The sequence below is a fragment of the Prionailurus viverrinus genome, chromosome D4 (assembly GCF_022837055.1).
Source record: "Prionailurus viverrinus isolate Anna chromosome D4, UM_Priviv_1.0, whole genome shotgun sequence".
Lineage (NCBI taxonomy): Eukaryota > Metazoa > Chordata > Mammalia > Carnivora > Felidae > Prionailurus > Prionailurus viverrinus.
Window position 1 is genome coordinate 47,612,501 of NC_062573.1, and position 25,000 is coordinate 47,637,500.

The window sequence follows — 25,000 nt, forward strand, 5'->3', positions numbered from 1 at the left end:
CTGTCAGCACAGAGCCTGATGCGGCGCTTGAACCCACGAGCTGTGAGATCATGAGCTGAGCTGAAGTCAGATGCTTAACCGATGAGCCACCCAGGCACCCCTTAAACTCTTAATCGTTATGAAATGTCTCTACTTAACTCCTTATGATTATTTCTTGTCTTGAAGTCTGTTTCATCTGATATTAATGTATTTATTCATGCTTTTTTTTATAATTAGTGTTTACATGTCACATATTCTTTTATTTTAAGCCTATCTTTGTTTTAATATTTAAATTGCGTTTCTTATAGAGGCTTGTAGCTGGATCTTGCTTTTTTTACTCAGTGTAACAAATGATATGTTTGTACTTGTGGCCACCATTTTTTTTTTCTCTTGCCTTATTTGGTTTTCCCAGTTCTTTTTTGCCTTTCTTTGCTTTCATAAAAATTTAAAAATATATATTCCAGTGTAATCAATCCCTCTATTGTTTTCTTAGCTATAGCCCTCTTTAATTTTTTAAAGGTTGCTCTAGTGATTATAAAATCCTTCTTACCTTACAACGGTCAACTTAGAGTCAATATCACACTGTTGCCCATAAAACATAAGAACTTTGTGGAAGTATAATTTCATTTGCCACTTGTCTTTTATACTATTCTTATGACAGTACACTTGCATATATTATAAACCTCACGATGCAGTGTCACACTTTTTCTTTAAACTATGATATCTTACAGATTTTTCTATTTACTCATATATATAGTTACCATTTTTAGTATTCTTCATTCGTTTCTGTATACTTTTGGACTGAAGAATTCCTTTTAATATTTCTTGTAGTACATGTCTGCTTTCAATAATTCTCTCCATTTTCATTTATCTGAAAATGTCTTCATTTTTGAAGGCTATTTTTGCTTAGTACAGTAGTCTGGGTTACAAGGTTTTCTTTTTTCTTCTTTCACCACTTTCAAACTGTCAGTCCATTGTATTATGGCCTCTGTTGTTTCTGATCAGAAGTTAGCTGTTGTATGTATTACCAATCCCTGTCTGTAATGTATCATTTCTTCTGACTGCTTTGAAGACTCTTGTACCTTTGGTTCTCAGTAGTTTGCAACGTGTTTAAGTGTGCTTTGAGAAATTGTGGCCATTATTTCTACAAATATTTTTTTATGCTCCATTTTCACTGTTTTCCTCTTCTTTTAAGGTCCAATTACACATATTAGTCAGTCTGATTTTGTTCAACAAGTCACTGTGGTACTGTTTATTGAAAAGTATGGTTTTTTTTTTTTTAGATTGGCTCTCTGGGTCATCCTGGAGTCAGTTTTTATTGCTTGCTTTTTCTCTTGACCATATGTCATATCATTTTGTGTCTTCTCTTGACAACAGTATTTAAATTGTGCACTAGGTATTGATTCATTATAGAGACTCTGGATTCTATTATCTTCTTGGAAGAGTGCTGATACTTGTTCTAGGAATCATGAATTTGACTAGACTTAGACTCCAGACTCTTGACTCTCTACAAGAAGGTAGCACCTGAAGTCATGGCTCCTTTATTTCTTCTGTCTTGCTCTTGCTTTTGCTTTTCTTTGGAGTCTCTCCAGTATTCCAATAGTTCATGGGTCCAACAAGAATTTGATCTTGGTTTTTCCCTCCTGTGTGGTTCTCCCCTATCTGAAAATTTTTCCATTGCCTCACAGCCACTCTGGCAGTCTTGAACTCTGACTTTTTAAGGCAATAGGACTGTGTGGCTTTCTGTATCAGTTGTGGGCACCCCATATTGAGTGGACTGGAGAGTACTTTCAGCTGACTAGCCATGTAAATGTGAAGTCCATATGAGAGTTGTTCTCATCTTTCAAAGGCTAATTCTTCTCCAGTTTTCTCCTACTTTTTGTTTTCACTTTCCAGTGCCTGAAAATACATTTTAAATATATATTTAAGGGGTGCCTGGGGGCTCAGTCAGTTAAGCATCTGACTCTTGGTTTCGGCTCAGGTTATGATCTTACGATTTGTGGGTTTGAGCCCTGTATCTGGCTCTGTTTCGGATTCTCTCTCCCTCACTGTCTCTGCCCCTCCCCTGCTCACTTTCTTGGTCTTTCTTTCAAAAATAAATAAACTTAAAAAATATTTAAATTCTAAAGTTTATAATTGTTATCTGTGAGACAGTTAATCTAATACAAGCTAGTGTGTGTGTCATTACTAGGAGCAGATCCCCATTAGTGCAGAACCAAGATTTAGTGTTTTCAGAGATACTTTCACACAAAGTGATTTAATAAAATTATATTCCATTCAAAATCGTATAGGCGGGGCAGAAATTTTGGGAATTGACATTTTGTTTTTAGTTTTCCTCTTGAAATACTTTTTATTTTTTATTTTTATTTTTTTAATTTTATTTTTTTTAAATTTATTTTTTAATGTTTATTTATTTTTGAGACAGAGACAGAGCATGAATGTGGGGAGAGGGTCAGAGAGAGAGAGAGAGAGACACAGAATCGAAGCAGGCTTCAGGCTCCGAGCTGTCAGCACAGAGCCCGATGCGGGGCTCGAACTCGTAAACCACAAGATCATGACCTGAGCCGAAGTTGGACACTTAACTGACTGAGCCATCCAGGCGCCCCTGAAATACTTTTTAGATGATACAAAAGAATGTTAAAGAGCTAATTGCTTTTCTAGTCATAAAAACTTAAAAAAACTGAATGAATTCAAGTAGTCTTTTTAAAAAAATGGTTTTTTAATGTTTAGTTTTGAGGGAGAGAGAGAGAGACAGACAGACAGAGCCAGAACATGAGCAGGGGAGGGCAGAGAGAGAGGGAGACACAGAATCTGAAGCAGGTTCCAGGCTCTGAGCTGTCAGCAGAGGTTGATGTGGGGCGTGAACCCACAAACAGCAAAATCATGACCTGAGCTGAAGTTGGACGCTTAACAGACTGAGTCACCCAGGTGTCCCAATTCAAGTAGTCTTAAAATGGCACAAACATATATATCAATGGAATGGAACAGATAGAGTTTTGAAACAGACTCTGTGTGTGTATGTGTGTGTGTGCATGCATGTATTTTTGCATACACAGACATTAACCTGGGAATTAAAAATATGTGACATTCATATATATATATACACATTCATATATATATATATGAATGTATGTATATCTTTCAAAACAGTGGGAAAAGATGGATACTTTAACAAATGGTTTGGGGAAAATTGGTTCTTTATTTTGGAAACAAAAATATAAAAATAAATTCCATGTGGATTTAATATTAAGATATATTAAAAATTTTTAAAAATGTTTATTTTTGAGAGAAAGACAGAGCGTGAGCAGCGAGGGGCAGAGAGAGAGGGAGACACAGAATCTAAAGCAGGCTCCAGGCTCTGAGCTGTCAGCATAGAGCCCAATGTGGGGCTCAAATTCATGAGCTGTGAGATCAAGACCTGAGTTGAAGTTAGACACTTAACTGACTGAGCCACCCAGGATCCCCAATATTAAAATATTTTTTTTAATTTATTTATTTATTTATTTATTTATTTATTTATTTATTTATTTATTTATTATTTTTTTTAAGGATATTTAAAATTTTTGTTGATGTTTATTTATTTTTGAGGGAGTGAGAGAGCATGAGTGGGGGAGGGGCAGAGAGAGAGGGAGAGACAAAACCAGAAGCAGGCTCCAGGCCCTGAGCTGTCAGCACAGAGCCCGACGCGGGGCTCGAACTCACAGACTGTGAGATCATGACCTGAGCTGAAGTCGGATGTTTAACCAACTGAGCCACCCGGGCGCCCCTAAAATATTTTTAAAAGAGTACTAGTGAAAATAGGAAAGTATTTTTTGTAGTCCTAAAGCACTAAAGCCATTAAACTTTTATTAAAAATCTTTTCACTTTGAAATAACTTCAGAATTTTTACAAAGAATTTTTATGTGTTCTTCATTCAGATTCACAAATGTTAATATATTTTTTAAAGAAAAAAAATTTTTTAATGTGTATTTAATTTTGAGAGAGAGAGAGAGAGAGAGGGAGAACACAAGCAGGGGAGAGGCAGAGAGAGAGGGAGACACAGAATCTGAAGTAGGCTCCAGGCTCTGAACTGTCAGCACAGAGCCCTAAACGTGGCTTGAACCCACAAACCTTGAAATCATGACCTGAACCGAAGTTGGACGCTTAACCAACAGCCACCCAGACGCCCCACAAATGTTAACATCTTTTAGAACTGCAGTATAATTATTAAATTCAAGAAACTAACGTGGGTACTAACATTTACCCAGATTCCTCTAATTGTCCTATCAGTGTCCTTTTTCTGGTCTAGAGCTGAATCCGAGATCAGAGATGTTGCATGTAGTTGTTATGTTTCTTTAGTCTTTTTTAATCTGAAAGAGTCCCTTAGTCTGTCTTTATTTTTATGACCTTGATATTTTTGAAGGATACTGGGCAGTTATTTTGTAGAACATCTCTCAGTGGGGACTTATCTAATATTTCTTATGATTAAATGCAGATTTTGCATTTATGGCAAGAATACCATGTAAATGATACTGTGTCCTTTGTAGTGTATCATATCAGTAGATACATGATGTCAATTTCAGAAGCTTTTCTGAGTGTGACATAAAATCAGGAACCATAAAAGACTGACTTGACCAAATAGATGTTTAAATTTTCGTCAGGGCAAACTATACCACAATAAAATATGCCAATGGAAATGTGATCCAAAGACTCAGGGCAGATGACAGTGTGAGGAGCTCATAAGTGGGTGGGAGTCCAAGTTGATACAATTTTTTTGGAGGATGTTTGACAGTATGTATCAAAATTAAGACAGTGTATTGCCTTTGATCCCGGAAGTCCCTTTTCTAAGGATTTATCCTAAGGACAGTTGTGATAGATTAACTATAGTTATGGTACTTGATGTAGGAAAAGTACTTAATGTATAAGCACACTTTTAGCAGCACTGTTTATAATATGGAAAATTTGGAAACAAATGTTTAACAATAAGAATCTGGTTAAATAAATTATCCCATAGAATAGAATAATACACGCTTGTTAAAAAAATAAGGTAGCTTTCATGCATTTTCATGGAAAATCAGCAATATAACCTATATAACGTATATGCTACATGATCCCATTTGTGGTTTTTAAATATCGCATTCTCACTAACACATAAAACCTCCTAGAAGGTTATGTACCAGGCTGTTAACAGTGAGCATCTCTCTGCGGGATAGTCATGTGGAGGCACTCACACCTTCTCCACATATTTGGGAATTTTGTAACAAGCATCTATTATCAGAAAATACATTTATATTTTTATCAAAAAAGAAAAGAACTCTGACCATTGTTTCTGCCTCTTGCCATCCTACCTATATTTTGATGTTTGAGTTTTTAATGCATGTGCCTGAGCTTATAATTATCTTCTTACATAATGAAATGATATGCTTCCTGTCATTTTGAAATTTCCTCTTTCACTTCATGTCACAAAATATTAGGTCATTAAATATTTTTAGTTCATCATGGATTTTAATGGCTATATAGCATACCATTATGTGGGTATACCATATGTGTGTATGTATAAAGATATACACTCATGTGACTGTCTTCTTAATTCATTTTCTGTTTTTGCCTATTTCGTTTGCTTATACATTTTCATTATAAATAGTAATACAGTATCTCTCCTTATAGGTAAAGTTTTGTGTGTATCCATGCTATTTCCTTAGAATAAAATTGGATTTATTGGGTCAAAGGTATGCATGTGTTTAAGATTTTTGATTTATATTGCAAAATCATTCTGAAAAATAATTAGGTCGACAAACTTTTTCTAAAAGGGCTAGATGGTAAATATGTTAGGCTTGAGAGTCCTAAGATGTCTGTCGTAACTACTCAATTCTGAGACTGTAGAGTATAAGCAGCCATAGACAAAAAATGCATGAATGGGCATGCTCAGGTTCCAATAGCTTGCCAATCTCTGTACTATAACCACCTTTTACCAAAGCAGATGAATATGTCTATTTGTTTTTTTCTTTGCCAACACTGGTTTTCCATTAAAAAATTAAAATGATGCTTTATTATCACAAAAGCAGAATACATATTGAGGAAAATGGGAGAATGTAGATGAACAAATATTAACACACACACCCCATATTCTTTTCACCAGTAATAATGGCTGCTAGTATGTTATTGGTATGTATTCTTTCAGAATTTTTCCTATACAAATGTAAAGATATATGTACTTTTAATTTTTTTTATTTTTTATGTGTATTTTTTAATGTGCGTACTCTTTTGTAACCTGCTTTTTCCTTTTTTAAAAAAGTTTTATATATTTAAGTAATCTCTATACCCAGTGTGTGGCTTGAACTCATGACCTTGAGATCAAGAGTTGCAGTCTTATGACTGAGCCAGCCAGGTGCCCCATAACCTGTTCTTTTACTTTTCGATGTCAATAAATCTTCATTTGGTGTAATAATCTATCTTCACATTTTACTAGTTGGCCCCAAATTTCTTTTACTGCTGGTGTGTCTGTACCAGGATGCAACCCACGACTGTCTACTGCATCCTGTGTTTATGTCCATTACGTCTCTTTTATTCTGAAACAGTCTTTCTATTCATGATGGTTGTTGAAAAGCCCAAGCCAGTTGTCCTGCAGAATGTCCCATGGATTTGTTTGATGGCTTTTTCGAGTTTCCATTCAGGTTGTTCTTTGTCTTAGTCAGCTCAGGCTGCCAGAACAAAATGCCACAGACTGGGTGGCTTAAACAATAGAATTTTATTTTCTTGAAGTTCTGGAGGTTGGAAGTCCAAGATCAGGGTGCCAGCATGATCCGGTTCTGGAGAGAGCTCTCTTTCTGGCTTGCAGACAGCCAGGCCACCTTCTCTCTTGGCCCTCACATGGCCAAGAGAGAGATAACGTCTCTCTTCTTTTTCTTCTATGACCACCAGTCTTACCAGTCTAGGACCCCATCCTTTAATTAAGGATTTTTAGACCTCCTAAAAATTCCTGTCTTCAGATATCCTCACACTGGGGCATAGAGCTTCAACATAGGAATTTGGAGGTGAGGTGGGGGGAGGGGTACATAACTAATTCAGTCCACAGCCTTCTAGCTCCTTTTATTTCCTGTAAACTGGAAATGAGATCTGTAGGCTTACTGGATTCCAGTTAAATAAATTTGGCTAGAATACATCATAAATGAAGTCGTATGCTTCATAGTTATATCACACAAGGTGATACATAATATCTGGTTATTTCTTACTACCTTTTAAAAATTTATTTGTCAATTTGGTAAGCAATTCCTGTTCATTACCAACTTTTACATCTTTATCATTGTTTTATTTAAAAAAAATTTTTTTTAATGTTTATTTATTTTTTTTGAGACAGAGAGAGACAGAGCATGAACGGGGGAGGGACAGAGAGAGGGGGAGACACAGAATCCGAAGCAGGCTCCAGGCTCTGAGCTGTCAGCACAGCGCCCGACGCGGGGCTCGAACTCACGGACTGTGAGATCATGACCAGAGCTGAAGTCGGACGCTTAACGGACTGAGCCACCCAGGCGCCCCTATCATTGTTTTAATTTACACTTTTCGGATTAAGTATTTGCCTTTTGAACATGTGAAAGGGAGGGGGGAAGTGCATAGAAAAGAAATTAATATGAGAAACCTAAAAGATTTGCTTGGACGGAATAGGAAAAAAAAAGACAGATGTGCAATTTTGATGGAACTTGCTGTCCTTCCTCAGTCTTCCTACTGGCAAGCTCTAGAATTTATTTGGTCTGAGATCATGGTGATCACACTGAAATTCACATCTTTTTGGCGGTAGCATCTCAGTCCTTCGGTGGAAAGTAGGGTTGCTGAAGTGCACACAGCAGCCAAGGGATGGAGCACATCTAGGAAGACTTCTGTGCAATATTGCTGGAGAGCTGTGAGGTCACAGCCCTGTGGTCCTGTGGCTCTGGAGTCATGCTCGCTCACGTTCCAACTCTGTCTTGCTTTCAGCCCAGAAAGATGGGTCCTGATAAACAGTGTAGAAATGGATGTGTCCGTTTTTCCTTAATGACTATTCCCCAAGTGGCCTTCAGGTTAAACTCAGCACAGCTGCCTCCATTTAAAAGTTGTCTAGTATTTCGGTTAATGACAATTACTTTATCGTGCGTAAGTGGGAAAGTTGACTTAACGTGAATTTGCAGAGTCCTAGTAAACTTATGCAATAACATTTTTTCTTCAATCTAGGGAATGTCTTTCTATCCTGCATGTAATTCAGAAGAACAAAGTTGAGCAGCAGTTCTTCTATGAGTTTGAAGGGGGTGTCAAGCTTGGAATAGGTGCCTTTAATTTGGTAAGTAAATAATTATAAAGCCACCAGAAGCCTTTGTAAAAGAACCTAAGATGTTCAGCGCCTTCTCTACTGCACATGAACCTCTACCTGGGTTTGGTTGACAAGTAGCTAGAGTGCGATCCGTTTTTCTGTGTTGTGACCCGGTGGCGACTTTGGCCAGCATGTGTGGTAACGTTCTGCACATGCTCAGAGTCGTTTTGGATTGTACAATAGGGGAAGCGTGCAGCACTTGAATGGGTTAGTAACAGTTTTGGTAAGAAGGAGCTTGGAATCTGGTTCCATTTTCACATCAGAAATACTGTTGCTTTAGCAATGGTGGCTCTGGAATTGGAAATAGATGAGGCAGCAGTGATATAGCTTGAGGAGCGATTATGATGCTGTGAGGGAGACGAAGAGTTTGAGTAGATATTGTCAAATTGTAATATATTATTTAGGGATTTTGATATTTGTCAAGGTTTGACTAGAATTGATGAGAAAGTCAAGGGGTAAAGGAAATAGTACACATGAGTATGTATGTCACCATGGCCTCTTTGTTCATGAGCCCACTGGTCGATGATGGGGGTGGCTGGAGAAAGAGGCTGACTGGTCTCTGTAGAACAGGTCATCTTATTCATCTGGTTGTGAAAATCCTCCTCTGCTCAGGTCAGGCTTTGGTGAACATTTACATGGGACACAAATATCTTCCCTTTTTTTTTGCTCATTCAGAGAGGACTGTACTCCTCCCTAGACCTTTTTTGTCATTAGTTTCCCAGTGATACTGCTTCCAAATCCTTGAACGTCCAGCTAACTCTTTGACTTCAGCCTGTGAGTCTGTACAGAATTGCGCATGTGGCCATCTCTCCTTCCAAGCAAAGGGAACTAACAGGTGCACCGCTCGAAGTCCTGCACTGGCTGGCTTGTGCCTCCCCACTGCTCCTCAGGGTGGTCCTAGAAAGGGACCGCAGGACCGTGCTATTCACTTTTGGGTGATGCGCGCATGTTATATGGAGTCCGGCAGACTTGCTTTCTGGGAAAGGAGGTTAAGAGAAACCTTATTTGGAAGTGGGCCCTGAGGGAGTGCCTTCTCACCGCTTCATCATTCGACATAAAAAGAGCATGTATTCTTTAGAGCGTCTGGAAAAGGCCAGGGTTTTGTGTGTTCGTTTTGTGTTGTTTTTAAATTTTTTAGGTTCATTTTCTTCGCTAAATGAAATTAATTCACAGGTAGTGATTACTGTATGTGCAATATGTGATGATTGAGATATGTACAGTGGTTTAAAGTTGGATCTAGTTTTTCATATTACTGAATTATTAAAACTTAAAGTTGTTTGGAGGTGAACATTTCTCTATAGTTAGATACACTAACAAATAAGTATGCTTGTATTTTTTTTTTTTTTTCTTGCAGATGCTCTCCCTTTTACCAGCACGGATTATCAGACTACTAGAATTTATAGGATTTTCTGGAAACAGGGTACAAATTTAATTTTATCTTAATTTTGACAGGGAAGATGCAAACATTATTTGTTGGATACGAAGGAATGCAATACATCCTCATAACTAGCGTGACAATTATTGGCAATTTGTTTGCAGGATAGTAAAGAGCCACTGGGATCTTGATCATACTTTTCAGAAGTCGAGATGGTTTCTCTATTGAAAGTTAAAATTTTTTATCTTTGTTACCTAAATTCTGGAATTCAAAGTTATGTTTTACTAAGGTTGCTGCTTGCTGGACTTTAGTAGTCTTGTGTGGTTAGAATATGCTTCTTTAACATTTCAGCAACCCTAGAGTGTTCTGTAAGACCAGGAAATTAGGCTAGATTTCCATGTCTCACATTTTATGATTCACACGGATCAAGTATAGTTGTAGTATTTTGGGTTTCTTTGTACTTTTACAAGTTTCATGACAAAACTAAGGAAATTTGTTTTCCATGAGTTTAATTCATTATGTTGTTATTTCTTCTTCTTCTTCTTCTTCTTCTTCTTCTTCTTCTTCTTCTTCTTCAGTTTACTTAATTATTTTGAAAGACAAAGAAAGAGGGGAGGGACGGAGAAAGAGAGAATCCCAGGCAGGCTCCGCACTGCCAGCGTGGAGCCTGATGTGGGGCTTGAGCTTACGAACCCATGACCTGAGCTGAAACCAAGAGTTGGATGCTCAGCTGACTGAGCCACCCAGGCGCCCCTCCCTTGTTCATTATATTTCCATGTGCTTGCTTCATAGTGTATGACATTTATTAAATGTAATACTCAATATGATATTACCAGGGTTGTCTTATTGCAAAAGCTGTCCCTGTTAGTAAAGAGGGCAGCTTTTGAGAACTATATGGGAACAAGTATAAGAAACTACTATTTTTTTCCCCCAAACAGGCCTTGTACTTTTTTGTTTCTGTGCTTCTGCTGGTCTCTATTTTGGATGTCCTCCCTAGCCACCATCCTTCCAAATAATGTTCTGTTGAGATCCTCTCCATCCATTAGGTTTGAGAGAAATGTCAGCTGTTCTCAAACTTTCCCTTATTCTCTCCCAGTGAGGCTCAAGTATTCCTAACCCAGAATCATTTACTTACCCACCTTTTTTATGACACTCACAATATTTTAATACAATTGTGGGTTCACGTAGCATTTTGATGGAAAGATCTTTGACGACAAAACTGTATTTGTTCATGCCAACCATAATGCCTTGCACTTAGATCCTCAATATGTTTTAATAAATCAATATTTTTATAGGAGAAATACAACACTTCTATGAAATGAGCACTGCCTTTATCCTCTCTGTAGAATCACATAATAGAAAGAATTTGTGAGATTATCTTAACGCCAGTTTAAAATGTGAAGTTTATTTCTAGTTAGGCATTACCCCTTTCTAAGCTCTTAAAAAATAAAGCCTGCTTTCACGGAGTGGGGAGATAGGTGAACACTCGGTAGTGTCTGAATATGATTTTTCAGTCATGCACTGTCCTTCTGAAACGCTTTTACTTCCCACAGGAGTTGGGGCTCCTGCAGTTACAGGAAGGCGCGTCAGGAAGAAGCATGCGGTCCCCACTGTGCTGCTTAACTATTCTAGCTTTCCACACTTATATCTCCCTGATACTTGGTAAGGACTGTGCCACATTTTATGTCATTGAAAGCTGATTACCTCTCGTCTGAGTAAGTAAAACATTGAGGTTGTACCCTTGGTCCAACCAGCATTAACAGTTGATTATACTTTAGTTAAAAAAATTAGAAAAAATATCACTAAAAGCTAGTAGTTTATTTATTTATTTTTTTATATAAATTTTTTTTAAATGTTTTTATTTATTTTTGAGACAGAGAGAGACAGAGCATGAGCAGGGGAAGGGCAGAGAGAGAGGGCAACATAGAATCTGAAGCAGGCTCCAGGCTCTGAGCTGTCAGCACAGAGCCCGATGCAGGGCTCGAACTCATGGACTGTGAGATCACGACCTGAGCCAAAGTCGGACGCTTAACCAACTGAGCCACCCAGGCGCCCCTAAAAGCTAGTAGTTTATATCTGCTTGCTTTTTTTCTCTTTTTTCAGCAAAACTGGAAAATAGTGACATTTGTCATATAACATTTGGCAGAGGAGGTGGATGGAGGGTTTCTTTCACTGAATTTTTTTATCTGTTTTCCTTAAAAAGTTCTATAAAGTTTGCTTAAGGTGATCTATTTTAACATATTCGTATTAGATTTCTTTTTGCATAGAAGATTAAATGTTCGGCTAAGATAAGTTAATATTGCTATTAAAACCAGAAAGCCCAAATAGGACTCAAAGACAGCTCCTTCCATTGTTAAGAATTAGCCTGTGCCAGAGCTTTCTTAAAGTGAAGTCAGAGATGGGACTTGTCTTATTTTATTTCCCAAATGCAAAATTGCCAAATTAGCAGTTTTTTTTATCTGTTCCACGATTAGGTGTTTGCTAGATCTTAATGAAATTTGGAGAATTACTTATAAGTGTCTACCCTGTTTTGTGAAGACTGAGGCTTTTCCTATTGAATTTCTAGGTACAGGAGAAGTGAATGTTCTGGAAGCAGAGAGTCTCCTTGCACCCTTCCTCCAGCAGTTTCCAAATGTATGCTTAGAATTTCAAGTGCATGTTTCAACCATGACCAGTCAAGCAGGGCTGACCACTGATTGGTCTGTCTTCTTCCTTTCTCCGCAGGGCTCCCTCATGTTGTTTTATCATGCCCGGATAGAGCTGCTGAAGGGAAATGTGGAAGAGGTAATTTATTTTGGGAGAATAACTTGGGGAGTTGTCTGTAAGGTGGAGTTGCATTAGACTCATTCTATATAAGTAGATTCAGCTGTATGCACTAGGCAGAAACAGAGAAAAAATATGTTATTTTTTATGCCCGATTTTAATTTGGTATATGCATCTACTGTATATAAATTACTGAATATAGTCTATACTTACACTTTAAGTACATGAGGCAGTTCAGGGGAGACTATGCGAAGTACAGGTGGGCACATTTAAGAGGTTTTCAAACAATGTCATCAGTTTCTGTATTACATATTGACTTTGGAAGCTAGCCCCGGCATAACATACAACTTCTCCTTCACTGTATGGTACATACTCCTCATCAAAGGAAAGTAGTTACTGACTCTCTTGAAGAAGAGGAGTGTGGAGCTTTTCATATAAATATACTCACAAATAATTTTCTTCCACGTCAATGAGGTCAAACATACGCATTTTTCTTTGATTTGTTTTTTTTTTTTTTCTACTTACAATGCGTCTTGGATTTCTTTCCAGGTCAGTATATCTAAATCTCCTTCATTCTTTTTGATGGCTGGATTTTATTCCATGAGATGGAAATATGATACCTAGTAAAGCAGTCCACTACTAATAGACATTTGGCTACTATAAATAATGCTCTTGTAACCATCATCATGTGTATGTTTCTGTGCACAGGTGTATTTATATAAGATAGGTTCTGATAATCAGGATTCCAAAGTCAAAGATGTTTGCATTTTAATAAATTTAGCCAAATTGCCCTTCTAACTTAAGGTTATTCCATTTAAACTCCTATAAAGATATGAAAACACTTGTTTCTTGTGCACTTTGGCAACTCTGGATATTAGCTGTTTTGCTTTTGCCCATGTCATGGCCAAAATATGATAGTTTAATTTTTAAATTTGTATTTTTCAGTTTACAAATTTTTTCATGTGTATGCTTGTCACTTGTATATCTTTTTCTCTGATTTACCCATTCATATCTTTGACTGTTTTCCCATTGAGTGGTCTTTTTCTTAAGGATTTTATAAAATTGTTGTATGCTAAGGGTTAATTCTTGGCCAGTTGTGGATATAGTGATATCTTCTCCCAGTCTGCCTTTAACTTTGTTTAAGGTATATTTTAACTTCTGGAAGTTCTGACTTTTATTTTCAGCTTTTTTGTAAAGGACTTCTGCATTTTATATCTTACTTGGGAAGGAATGTCACTACTCCCACATTATAAAGTTCCACAGCCGCCTCAGGAAGCTAAATCAAGAGGCAGAACCTAATTGTATCATGGCATGTGGGGAAAGGAACATATATCATCACATTGAGTGGCTTAACGAGTTATGCTTTTGTTCTTTTTGTACAAAGTGATTTATGTATTTTTCCATTAGGTTATTACCTCCTTGTCTAATATCTGGATGATCAGCTTTATGCAATTGACTTATAGGCACAAGAGATACTTCGAAAATGCATTTCAGTTCAAGAAGAATGGAAACAGTTTCACCATCTCTGTTACTGGGAGCTGATGTGGATTTATGTGTTTCAACAAAACTGGATGGAGGCATATTACTATTCCGATCTGCTTTGCAAAGAAAGTAAATGGTCCAAGGTAAAGTGCTATGCTTTCATTGATGTTACCTGTTTGCTAATAAGTGTCCAGGATAATTTTTGTTTAGGACTGTTTGTTCAGTAGTATGACATTAACATTATTTTTTCAACTTAGAGGTTTGTTGGAGGAAATAGGCATTAAGTACCTACTGTTTATAAGCACTATCCCTCAGCACTACATGCTCTAAAAGCCATCCAGACAGTCCTTTTAAACGAAGAAGCTTTACCTCTGAGGATGAAGTGCACTTACATTTAAAAGTTATTAAATATCAATTAGATAAAGATGGCGGCTTAGGAGGACGCTGGGCTCACCGCACGTCCTGCTGATCACTTAGATTCCATCTACACCTGCCTAAATAACCCAAAAAACCGCCAGAGGATTAGCAGAACGGAGTCGCCGGAGCCAAACGCAGACGAGAGGCCCACGGAAGAGGGTAGGAAGGGCGGCGAGGCGGTGCGCACTCCACGGACTGGCGGGAGGGAGCCGGGGCGGAGGGGCGGCTCGCCGGCCAAGCAGAGCCCCCGAGTCTGGCTGGCAAAAGCGGAGGGGCCTGACGGACTGTGTTCCCACAACAAGCGCGTCTTAGCGTCTGGGAGGTCATAAGTTAACAGCTCTGCTTGGAAAGCGGGAAGGCTGGAGGACAAAGGGAGGGAGAGCTGCTGAGCCCCCTGACAACAGAGCTCAGTTTGGTGGGGAACAAAGGCGCTCGCCAGCGCCATCTCCCCCGCCCATCCCCCAGCCGAAATCCCAAAGGGAACCGGTTCCTGCCAGGGAACTTGCTCGCTCCGCGCAAACACCCAACTCTGCGCTTCTGCGGAGCCAAACCTCCGGCAGCAGATCTGACTCCCTCCCGCTGCCACAGGGCCCCTCCTGAAGTGGATCACCTAAGGAGAAGCGATCTAAGCCTGCCCCTCCTGCCCCCGAGCACCTTGCCTACCCACCCCAGCTAATACGCCAGATCCCCAGCATCACAAGCCTGGCAGGGTGCAAGTAGCCCAGATGAGCCACACCACCCCACAGTGAATCCCGCCCCTAGGAGAGGGGAAGAGAAGGCACACACCAGTCTGACTGTGACCCAGCGGTGGGCTGGGGGCAGACATCAGGTCGGACTGCGGCCCCGCCCACCAACTCCAGTTATACACCACAGCACAGGGGAAGTGCCCTGCAGGTCCTCACCACGCCAGGGACTATCCAAAATGACCAAGCGGAAGAATTCCCCTCAGAAGAATCTCCAGGAAATAACAACAGCTAATGAGCTGATCAAAAAGGACTTAAATAACATAACAGAAAGTGAATTTAGAATAATAGTCATAAAATTAATTGCTGGGCTTGAAAACAGTATCCAGGACAGCAGAGAATCTCTTGCTACAGAGATCAAGGGACTAAGGAACAGTCACGAGGAGCTGAAAAACGCTTTAAACGAAATGCATAACAAAATGGAAACCACCACAGCTCGGCTTGAAGAGGCAGAGGAGAGAATAGGTGAACTAGAAGATAAAATTATGGAAAAAGAGGAAGCTGAGAAAAAGAGAGATAAAAAAATCCAGGAGTATGAGGGGAAAATTAGAGAACTAAGTGATGCACTAAAGAGAAATAATATACGCATAATTGGTATCCCAGAGGAGGAAGAGGGAGGGAAAGGGGCTGAAGGGGTACTTGAAGAAATCATAGCTGAGAACTTCCCTGAACTGGGGAAGGAAAAAGGCATTGAAATCCAAGAGGCACAGAGAACTCCCTTCAGACGTAACTTGAATCGATCTTCTGCACGACATATCATAGTGAAACTGGCAAAATACAAGGATAAAGAGAAAATTCTGAAAGCAGCAAGGGGTAAACGTGCCCTCACATATAAAGGGAGACCTATAAGACTCGTGACTGATCTCTCTTTTGAAACTTGGCAGGCCAGAAAGAATTGGCACGAGATTTTCAGGGTGCTAGACAGAAAAAATATGCAGCCAAGAATCCTTTATCCAGCAAGTCTGTCATTTAGAATAGAAGGAGAGATAAAGGTCTTCCCAAACAAACAAAAACTGAAGGAATTTGTCACCACTAAACCAGCCCTACAAGAGATCCTAAGGGGGACCCTGTGAGACAAAGTCCCAGAGACATCACTACAAGCATAAAACATACAGACATCACAATGACTCTAAACCCGTATCTTTCTATAATAACACTGAATGTAAATGGATTAAATGCGCCAACCAAAAGACATAGGGTATCAGAATGGATAAAAAAACAAGACCCATCTATTTGCTGTCTACAAGAGACTCATTTTAGACCTGAGGACACCTTTAGATTGAGAGTGAGGGGATGGAGAACTATTTATCATGCAACTGGAAGCCAAAAGAAAGCATACTTATATCATACAAACTAGACTTTAAATTAAAGGCTGTAACAAGAGATGAAGAAGGACATTATATAATAGTTACAGGGTCTATCCATCAGGAAGAGCTAACAATTATAAATGTCTATGCACCGAATACCGGAGGCCCCAAATATATAAAACAATTACTCATAAACATAAGCAACCTTATTGATAAGAATGTGGTAATTGCAGGGGCCTTTAACACCCCACTTACAGAAATGGATAGATCATCTAGACACATGGTCAATAAAGAAACAAGGGCCCTGAATGAGACATTGGATCAGATGGACTTGACAGATATATTTAGAACTCTGCATCCCAAAGCAACAGAATATACTTTCTTCTTGAGTGCACATGGAACATTCTCCAAGATAGATCATATACTGGGTCACAAAACAGCCCTTCATAAGTTTACAAGAATTGAAATTATACCATGCTTACTTTCAGACCACAATGCTATGAAGCTTGAAATCAACCACAGAAAAAAGTCTGGAAAACCTCCAAAAGCATGGAGGTTAAAGAACACCCTACTAACAAATGAGTGGGTCAACCAGACAATTAGAGAAGAAATTAAAAAATATATGGACACAAACAAAAATGAAAATACAACAATCCAAACGCTTTGGGACGCAGCAAAGGCAGTCCTGAGAGGAAAATACATTGCAATCCAGGCCTATCTCAAGAAACAAGAAAAATCCCAAATACAAAATCTAACAGCACACCTAAAGGAACTAGAAGCAGAACAGCAAAGGCAGCCTAAGCCCAGCAGAAGAAGAGAAATAATAAAGATCAGAGCAGAAATAAACAATATAGAATCTAAAAAAACTGTAGAACAGATCAACGAAACCAAGAGTTGGTTTTTTGAAAAAATAAACAAAATTGACAAACCTCTAGCCAGGCTTCTCAAAAAGAAAAGGGAGATGACCCAAATAGATAAAATCATGAATGAAAATGGAATTATTACAACCAATCCCTCAGAGATACAAACAATTATCAGGGAATACTATGAAAACTTATATGCCAACAAATTGGACAACCTGGAAGAAATGGACAAATTCCTGAACACCCACACTCTTCCAAAACTCAATCAGGAGGAAATAGAAAGCTTGAACAGACCCATAACCAGCGAAGAAATTGAATCGGTTATCAAAAATCTCCCAACAAATAAGAGTCCAGGACCAGATGGCTTCCCAGGGGAGTTCTACCAGACGTTTAAAGCAGAGATAATACCTATCCTTCTCAAGCTATTCCAAGAAATAGAAAGGGAAGGAAAACTTCCAGACTCATTCTATGAAGCCAGTATTACTTTGATTCCTAAACCAGACAGAGACCCAGTAAAAAAAGAGAACTACAGGCCAATATCCCTGATGAATATGGATGCAAAAATTCTCAATAAGATACTAGCAAATCGAATTCAACGGCATATAAAAAGAATTATTCACCATGATCAAGTGGGATTCATTCCTGGGATGCAGGGCTGGTTCAACATTCGCAAATCAATCAACGTGATACATCACATTAACAAAAAAAAAGAGAAGAACCATATGATCCTGTCAATCGATGCAGAAAAGGCCTTCGACAAAATCCAGCACCCTTTCTTAATAAAAACCCTTGAGAAAGTCGGGATAGAAGGAACATACTTAAAGATCATAAAAGCCATTTATGAAAAGCCCACAGCTAACATCATCCTCAACGGGGAAAAACTGAGAGCTTTTTCCCTGAGATCAGGAACACGACAAGGATGCCCACTCTCACCGCTGCTGTTTAACATAGTCCTGGAAGTTCTAGCATCAGCAATCAGACAACAAAAGGAAATCAAAGGCATCAAAATTGGCAAAGATGAAATCAAGCTTTCGCTTTTTGCAGATGACATGATATTACACATGGAAAATCCGATAGACTCCACCAAAAGTCTGCTAGAACTGATACAGGAATTCAGCAAAGTTGCAGGATACAAAATCAATGTACAGAAATCAGTTGCATTCTTACACACTAACAATGAAGCAACAGAAAGACAAATAAAGAAACTGATCCCATTCACAATTGCACCAAGAAGCATAAAATACCTAGGAATAAATCTAACCAAAGATGTAAAGGATCTGTATGCTGAAAACTATAGAAAGCTTATGAAGGAAATTGAAGAAGATTTAAAGAAATGGAAAGACATTCCCTGCTCATGGATTGGAAAAATAAATATTGTCAAAATGTCAATACTACCCAAAGCTATCTACACATTCAATGCAATCCCAATCAAAATTGCACCAGCATTCTTCTCAAAACTAGAACAAGCAATCCTAAAATTCATATGGAACCACAAAAGGCCCCGAATAGCCAAAGGAATTTTCAAGAAGAAGACCAAAGCAGGAGGCATCACAATCCCAGACTTTAGCCTCTACTACAAAGCTGTCATCATCAAGACAGCATGGTATTGGCACCAAAACAGACACATAGACCAATGGAATAGAATAGAAACCCCAGAACTAGACCCACAAACGTATGGCCAACTCATCTTTGACAAAGCAGGAAAGAACATCCAATGGAAAAAAGACAGCCTCTTTAACAAATGGTGCTGGGAGAACTGGACAGCAACATGCAGAAGGTTGAAACTAGACCACTTTCTCACACCATTCACAAAAATAAACTCAAAATGGATAAAGGACCTAAATGTGAGACAGGAAACCATCAAAACCTTAGAGGAGAAAGCAGGAAAAGACCTCTCTGACCTCAGCCGTAGCAATCTCTTACTCGACACATCCCCAAAGGCAAGGGAATTAAAAGCAAAAGTGAATTACTGGGACCTTATGAAGATAAAAAGCTTCTGCACAGCCAAGGAAACAACCAACAAAACTAAAAGGCAACCAACGGAATGGGAAAAGATATTCGCAAATGACATATCCGACAAAGGGCTAGTATCCAAAATCTATAAAGAGCTCACCAAACTCCACACCCAAAAAACAAATAACCCAGTGAAGAAATGGGCAGAAAACATGAATAGACACTTCTCTAAAGAAGACATCCGGATGGCCAACAGGCACATGAAAAGATGTTCAGCGTCGCTCCTTATCAGGGAAATACAAATCAAAACCACACTCAGGTATCACCTCACGCCAGTCAGAGTGGCCAAAATGAACAAATCAGGAGACTATAGATGCTGGAGAGGATGTGGAGAAACGGGAACCCTCTTGCACTGTTGGTGGGAATGCAAATTGGTGCAGCCGCTCTGGAAAGCAGTGTGGAGGTTCCTCAGAAAATTAAAAATAGACCTACCCTATGACCCAGCAATAGCACTGCTAGGAATTTATCCAAGGGATACAGGAGCACTGATGCATAGGGCCACTTGTACCCCAATGTTCATAGCAGCACTCTCAACAATAGCCAAATTATGGAAAGAGCCTAAATGTCCATCAACTGATGAATGGATAAAGAAATTGTGGTTTATATACACAATGGAATATTACGTGGCAATGAGAAAAAAATGAAATATGGCCTTTTGTAGCAACGTGGATGGAACTGGAGAGTGTGATGCTAAGTGAAATAAGCCATACAGAGAAAGACAGATACCATATGGTTTCACTCTTATGTGGATCCTGAGAAACTTAACAGGAACCCATGGGGGAGGGGAAGGAAAAAAAAAAAAAAGAGGTTAGAATGGGAGAGAGCCAAAGCATAAGAGACTGTTAAAAACTGAAAACAAACTGAGGGTTGATGGGGGGTGGGAGGGAGGAGAGGGTGGGTGATGGGTATTGAGGAGGGCACCTTTTGGGATGAGCACTGGGTGTTGTATGGAAACCAATTTGTCAATAAATTTCATAAAAAAAAAAGTTATTAAATATCAATAGCCTTTGATAATTTTTCTGTAGATTTTATGATGCCCTTATGACAAAGCTCTTCTTTTCTTCTTTTTTTAAATGTTTATTTATTTCTGACAGAGAAAGAGACAGAGCGCAAGCAGGGGAGGGGCAGAGAGAGAGGGAGACACAGAATCCAAAGCAGGCTCCAGGCTCTGAGCTGTCAGCACAGAGCCCAATGCGGGGCTCGAACTCACAAACTGGGAGATCGTGACCTGAGCTGAAGTCGGATGTTTAACTGACTGAGCCGCTCAGGCGCCCCAAAGCTTTTCATAAGTAAAATTAATTCTGATCTATTTGTGAGAAGTTGGGAGAAATGAGGTGCATATTTCTTGTTCATTCTGTGATCTTTCTCGCCCATGAACATGACAGTTGTGTAATAGGAAAATGGTCAAAATTAACTGAAAGGTGTTACTCTCAATAGGAACAGCAGTATAAGACTTCATTTCCTTTTATTTCTTTGATGGCTTTTTAAGTATTACATCTAGACAGTTTGCAGGTCGTTCCTGACTTGCAAGATAGAAATGTCATGTACCTAGAGATGCCCTATAACCAGCAGCTTTTCTTCTTTTCCTGAAGGCAACATATGTATTCTTGAAAGCTGCAATTTTGAGTATGCTTCCAGAGGAGGATGTCGTAGCAACTAAAGAGGATATAGTAATCTTATTCAGGTAAGCAGGGCACCGTTGCTGTAACGGGGATCCCGAACACCTCTTTCTTTTCCCCTAAGTGCCCTCCCACGCATTACCTTCATGTTTTCTTTAATTTCTACTCATTCGATGCAGGGACCCTTAGAACCATATTCATAGAAGGTCTTTTGTGAGCTAATCTGTTTAACTTTGTTTAGATAAGTATCCATAAATCATCTGTAATCTTACTTTTGAGCACCTTCTGTATGAAGGATACCATGTGAGGTGCTGAATAAACAGGCGTGGCTCCTGTCCTTGGGTTATGATCTTGTAGTGGAACCAGACATCAATGAAATAGTCACGCAAATAACTGCAAACTTACAATACCCGATTAATTTTTTTCTTCCTACTCTTCTTGCCATCCCATCTCAGTAGCTCTGTAGACTCATCCTATTTTATCCAGCTGTTACATGTTGATGTCTTAGAGCCTCAACCTTAGGAAATCTCAGCCAGGCCAAGTTTACATCCCTAGTTCAGATTTCCTGACTGAGCTCCAGACCCGTATATCCAGTTTCCATTTGCCCCCTTCACTTGGACATGTGAAAGCATTTTCAACTCACCATGTTCTGTCTTCCTGAGCAAACCTGGTGTTCTTTCCGCTCGGGGTGACTGAGACCACAGTTAGCAAGCCAGAAGCTGATAATAACTTGCATCGCCAACGGGACCTGCTATCCCCGGCCCATCCCCCAATGGGAGGAGAAGTGTGTATAAGAAGGTAGAGGTGCGAGTGTGACGTGGTGTCTGAAGGTGGAGGAGGAGCTGCTGGGGCAGCAGGGACTTGCAGTGATACAGTTTCAGACCAGGGGAACAGAAACCAGAGATGACCCTGCTACAGGAAGGAGCACTGCACATTAAAGAGCTAACCACTGGGTGTTGTATGGAAACCAATTTGACAATAAATTTCATATTAAAAAAAATGAAGAGCCAAAAGGTGATATTTGATAGGACATTATGCTACATTTTATGTACACTTGACCCTCGAACAACATGAATTTGAACTGTGTGGGTCCACCTACACGCAGGTTTTTTTCTTTTCTTTCTTTTTTTTTTTTTTTTATAAATACAGTATAATACTGATATTGTATTTTCTCTTATGATTTGCCTAGATTTTCTTTAGCCTACTTTAGTGTTAGAATATGGTATTAATACAACATAGAAAATATGAGTTAACCAATTGTTATCAATAAGGCTTCTGGTCAACGGAAGGCTATTAGTAGTTAAACTTTGGGGGAGTCAAAAAGTTAGGGATTAAAAAAAAAATTTTTATTGTTTATTCTTGAGAGAGAGAGAGCATGTGTGCGCAAGCAGGGGAGGGGCAGAGAGAGGGGGTGACACAGAATCCGAAGCAGGCTCCGGTCTCTGAGCTGTCAGCCCAGAGCCCGACATGGGGCTCGATCCCACAAACCATGAGATCATAAACTGAGTCGAAGTTGGACGCTTAAACCAACTGAGCCACCCAGGAGCCCCAATTATATGTGGATTTTTGACTCTGTGGGGGTCGGTGCCTTTAAGCACCCCCCATGTTGTTCAAGGGTCAGCTGTATATAGGTCAAAAGAAAAGAAAGGTCAAGCGTGACTCAAAATACATCTCACAACACACAATATTCCATTTAAACACAAGACAGAGGGACAGGATCCTCAGTAACCCTAGCAGGGGCTGATAACGTACTCGAGTAGAGGTGGAAGTCAGACTGGAGGTGGCTGAAGAGTGAATGGGACATAGGGAAATGTAGAATTGAGTATAAATGCATCCCTGGATAATTCTGACTATGAAGGGGAGGGGAGAGAGAGCGTTGGTAGCTGGAGGGAGATATCATGACAGAGAATGGTTTAATGGGAGACTTGTGAGCATTCTTAGAAACCACTGGGAAAGATCCAACTGAAGAAGAGAAGTTACACATACAAGCAAGAAATGGGATAATTGATATTTGTAAGTCTGCTGAAAAGGCAGGAGGAGTTCGAATCCAAAGCACTGATGGCATGGTTGGTTTTATTTAGGAGGAGGACCAGGTCCTCTACTGGATCAGAAGGGAGGAAGCCCAGGATAGGTGCAGAGGCAGGCAAGCTTGTGTGTTGTAATATGCAAGGAAGGGTTCTCCATCTCCTAACTTGTGTCTTTCTTTACAAAGGAGGAGTCAGGGTCATCTATTGAAAGAGGGAGGAGTGGGCTGGAGGTGCGAGGGGGATGGAGAGTGTTCGGAAACAATTGTTGCAGAGAGCGGGACAGTGAGGTGGTGAGAGAAACACTGTAGGAGGAATGGCAGGTAGCACAAGGGCCCATCTGAAGGCGGTGCTGACGAATTTACGGAGATACCTGTCAGCTCTCACTGCAGGTGCAGGGAAGAGGCACACTGAACATCATCCAGAGCTGGGTTTTTGCCAGGTGAGTGTAGCGACTAGGCAGAGGACAAGGGAGTTTAGGTCTGAGGCCATTGAGTGCGGCCGTAAAGGACAGGGCGATCTAAGCAGGAATATGGAGGAACAGGGAGAGAGAGGGAGACTGCGGATAGGGAGAAAGTTGAAGGGCAAGTAGACTGAAAGTCTTACTAGAGCAGCCAAGTTAGAATGAAGAGAAGGGTATTCAGAGTGGTGTGCTTGGGTTTGTGCTTTGAGTAGAAAGGTTGCAGGTGACGAAGTGGTGTTAAGATACAACTGCGGGGCCCGCTGGCTCTGGTAGAGGGGAGGAGATGAGAAAGTTAAGGAACAGAGAAGCCCTGCTACATTCTTCACACATAACTAACGACAAAACCTTTTACGTGGAGTACTGCATTCTGTGCCCACGTTATGAGAAATAACATCTTAGCCGAACCGTCAGACTTGTCAGAGCAGATTTGAAGATACGACTAAGACGGCTTTTTCATCTTCTTTTTGAAAGCTCTCTTTGAACATAGGACCATGTACGCTAACTGTAGAATCAACCTCAGTGGAAGGCGTGGTATGAAAAATGCCACCTCTTACTGGTACAATGCGTGTCCTTGTTTCCCACAAACAACAAAAGGAAGGGAATGGGATATTAAGATACAATGAAGTCTTTTAAGTCTCTCTTATTTCTTCCACCTCAGAGTGCATTTTCTTCATATCAAAGTAATTTCTGTGAAACATGTAATCAGTCTCATTTTCAGGAGAAAGCTCGAGGTCTGCTGTATGACAGCATCTAATTTGTCAGGACAGTGAGAGGAGAGTTGCCCAAATGAGCGTTTTCTTCATACAGCCTGTGCAGTGTTCAAACCTTGCGGATTCCTGTGCAGTACACGCTCCTGTCCACCGCCCTCAGCCCCCGCCTCACATTTCCACCGCTTCTTCCACTGATGTGGCCGAACATCAATCCAATCATGAGCATTCTGCCTTGAAAATCCTATCCCCAAATTGTGCCCAGAAATAACCGAACACAATCTTGTCCTCTTTTTTTTTTTTTTAAATTAAAAAAAAAAAATTTTTTTTTTTAACGTTTATTTATTTTTGAGACAGAGAGAGATACAGCATGAACGGGGGAGGGGCAGAGAGAGAGGGAGACACAGAATCGGAAGCAGGCTCCAGGCTCTGAGCCATCAGCCCAGAGCCCGACGCGGGGCTCGAACTCGCAGACCGCGAGATGGTGACCTGAGCTGAAGTCGGACGCTTAACCGACTGAGCCACCCAGGCGCCCCTGTCCTCTTATTGTAGTATTTTGTCTCTTGTTTCATCTTTTCTTTCAGTGATGTAATTGGATATTTCACTGAGCAGCAGCCTGTTGGATGCACTTATAAATTTGTGTGTAAGAAAGTGCTCTGGGAACATGGGGTCTCTCCATCCTATGCTCATTTTTATGGGCTTGCGAATTTCACAATTGGGATTCCTTAGACTTTTAAGAGAAAGTTTGTAAACGTGGTGCACGACCTTAGCTGATTATTTTCAAAATAACCAGTGTTTGGTAAACTTTTGCTCAGAGTACGTTAGTCGACGGCTGTGTTTGAGGCATATTATCTTGCAGATCTGTGCCATAGCAAATAGGTAGGAATAGGTAAGAATAGATAGGAATAGGAAATGTACCATGCAC

General features: G+C 39.9%; 1 protein-coding gene across 5 annotated transcripts in view; it reads left to right on the forward strand.

Moving 5' to 3' along the window:
* The window catches only part of TTC39B (tetratricopeptide repeat domain 39B), a 143,124-nt gene that overhangs the window by 83,962 nt on the left and 34,162 nt on the right, over positions 1 to 25,000 (forward strand). For all 5 annotated transcript variants that reach the window (XR_007146330.1, XM_047830174.1, XM_047830176.1 and 2 more), the window contains 7 exons: positions 8,164 to 8,269; positions 9,654 to 9,719; positions 11,228 to 11,336; positions 12,241 to 12,308; positions 12,399 to 12,458; positions 13,901 to 14,062; positions 20,855 to 20,946. Coding sequence is in view for 4 of the 5 variants with exons in the window: in XM_047830174.1 (XP_047686130.1) it covers positions 8,164 to 8,269; positions 9,654 to 9,719; positions 11,228 to 11,336; positions 12,241 to 12,308; positions 12,399 to 12,458; positions 13,901 to 14,062; positions 20,855 to 20,946 (663 nt within the window). In the remaining variant the exon portion in view is untranslated. The remainder of the gene's footprint in view (positions 1 to 8,163; positions 8,270 to 9,653; positions 9,720 to 11,227; positions 11,337 to 12,240; positions 12,309 to 12,398; positions 12,459 to 13,900; positions 14,063 to 20,854; positions 20,947 to 25,000) is intronic.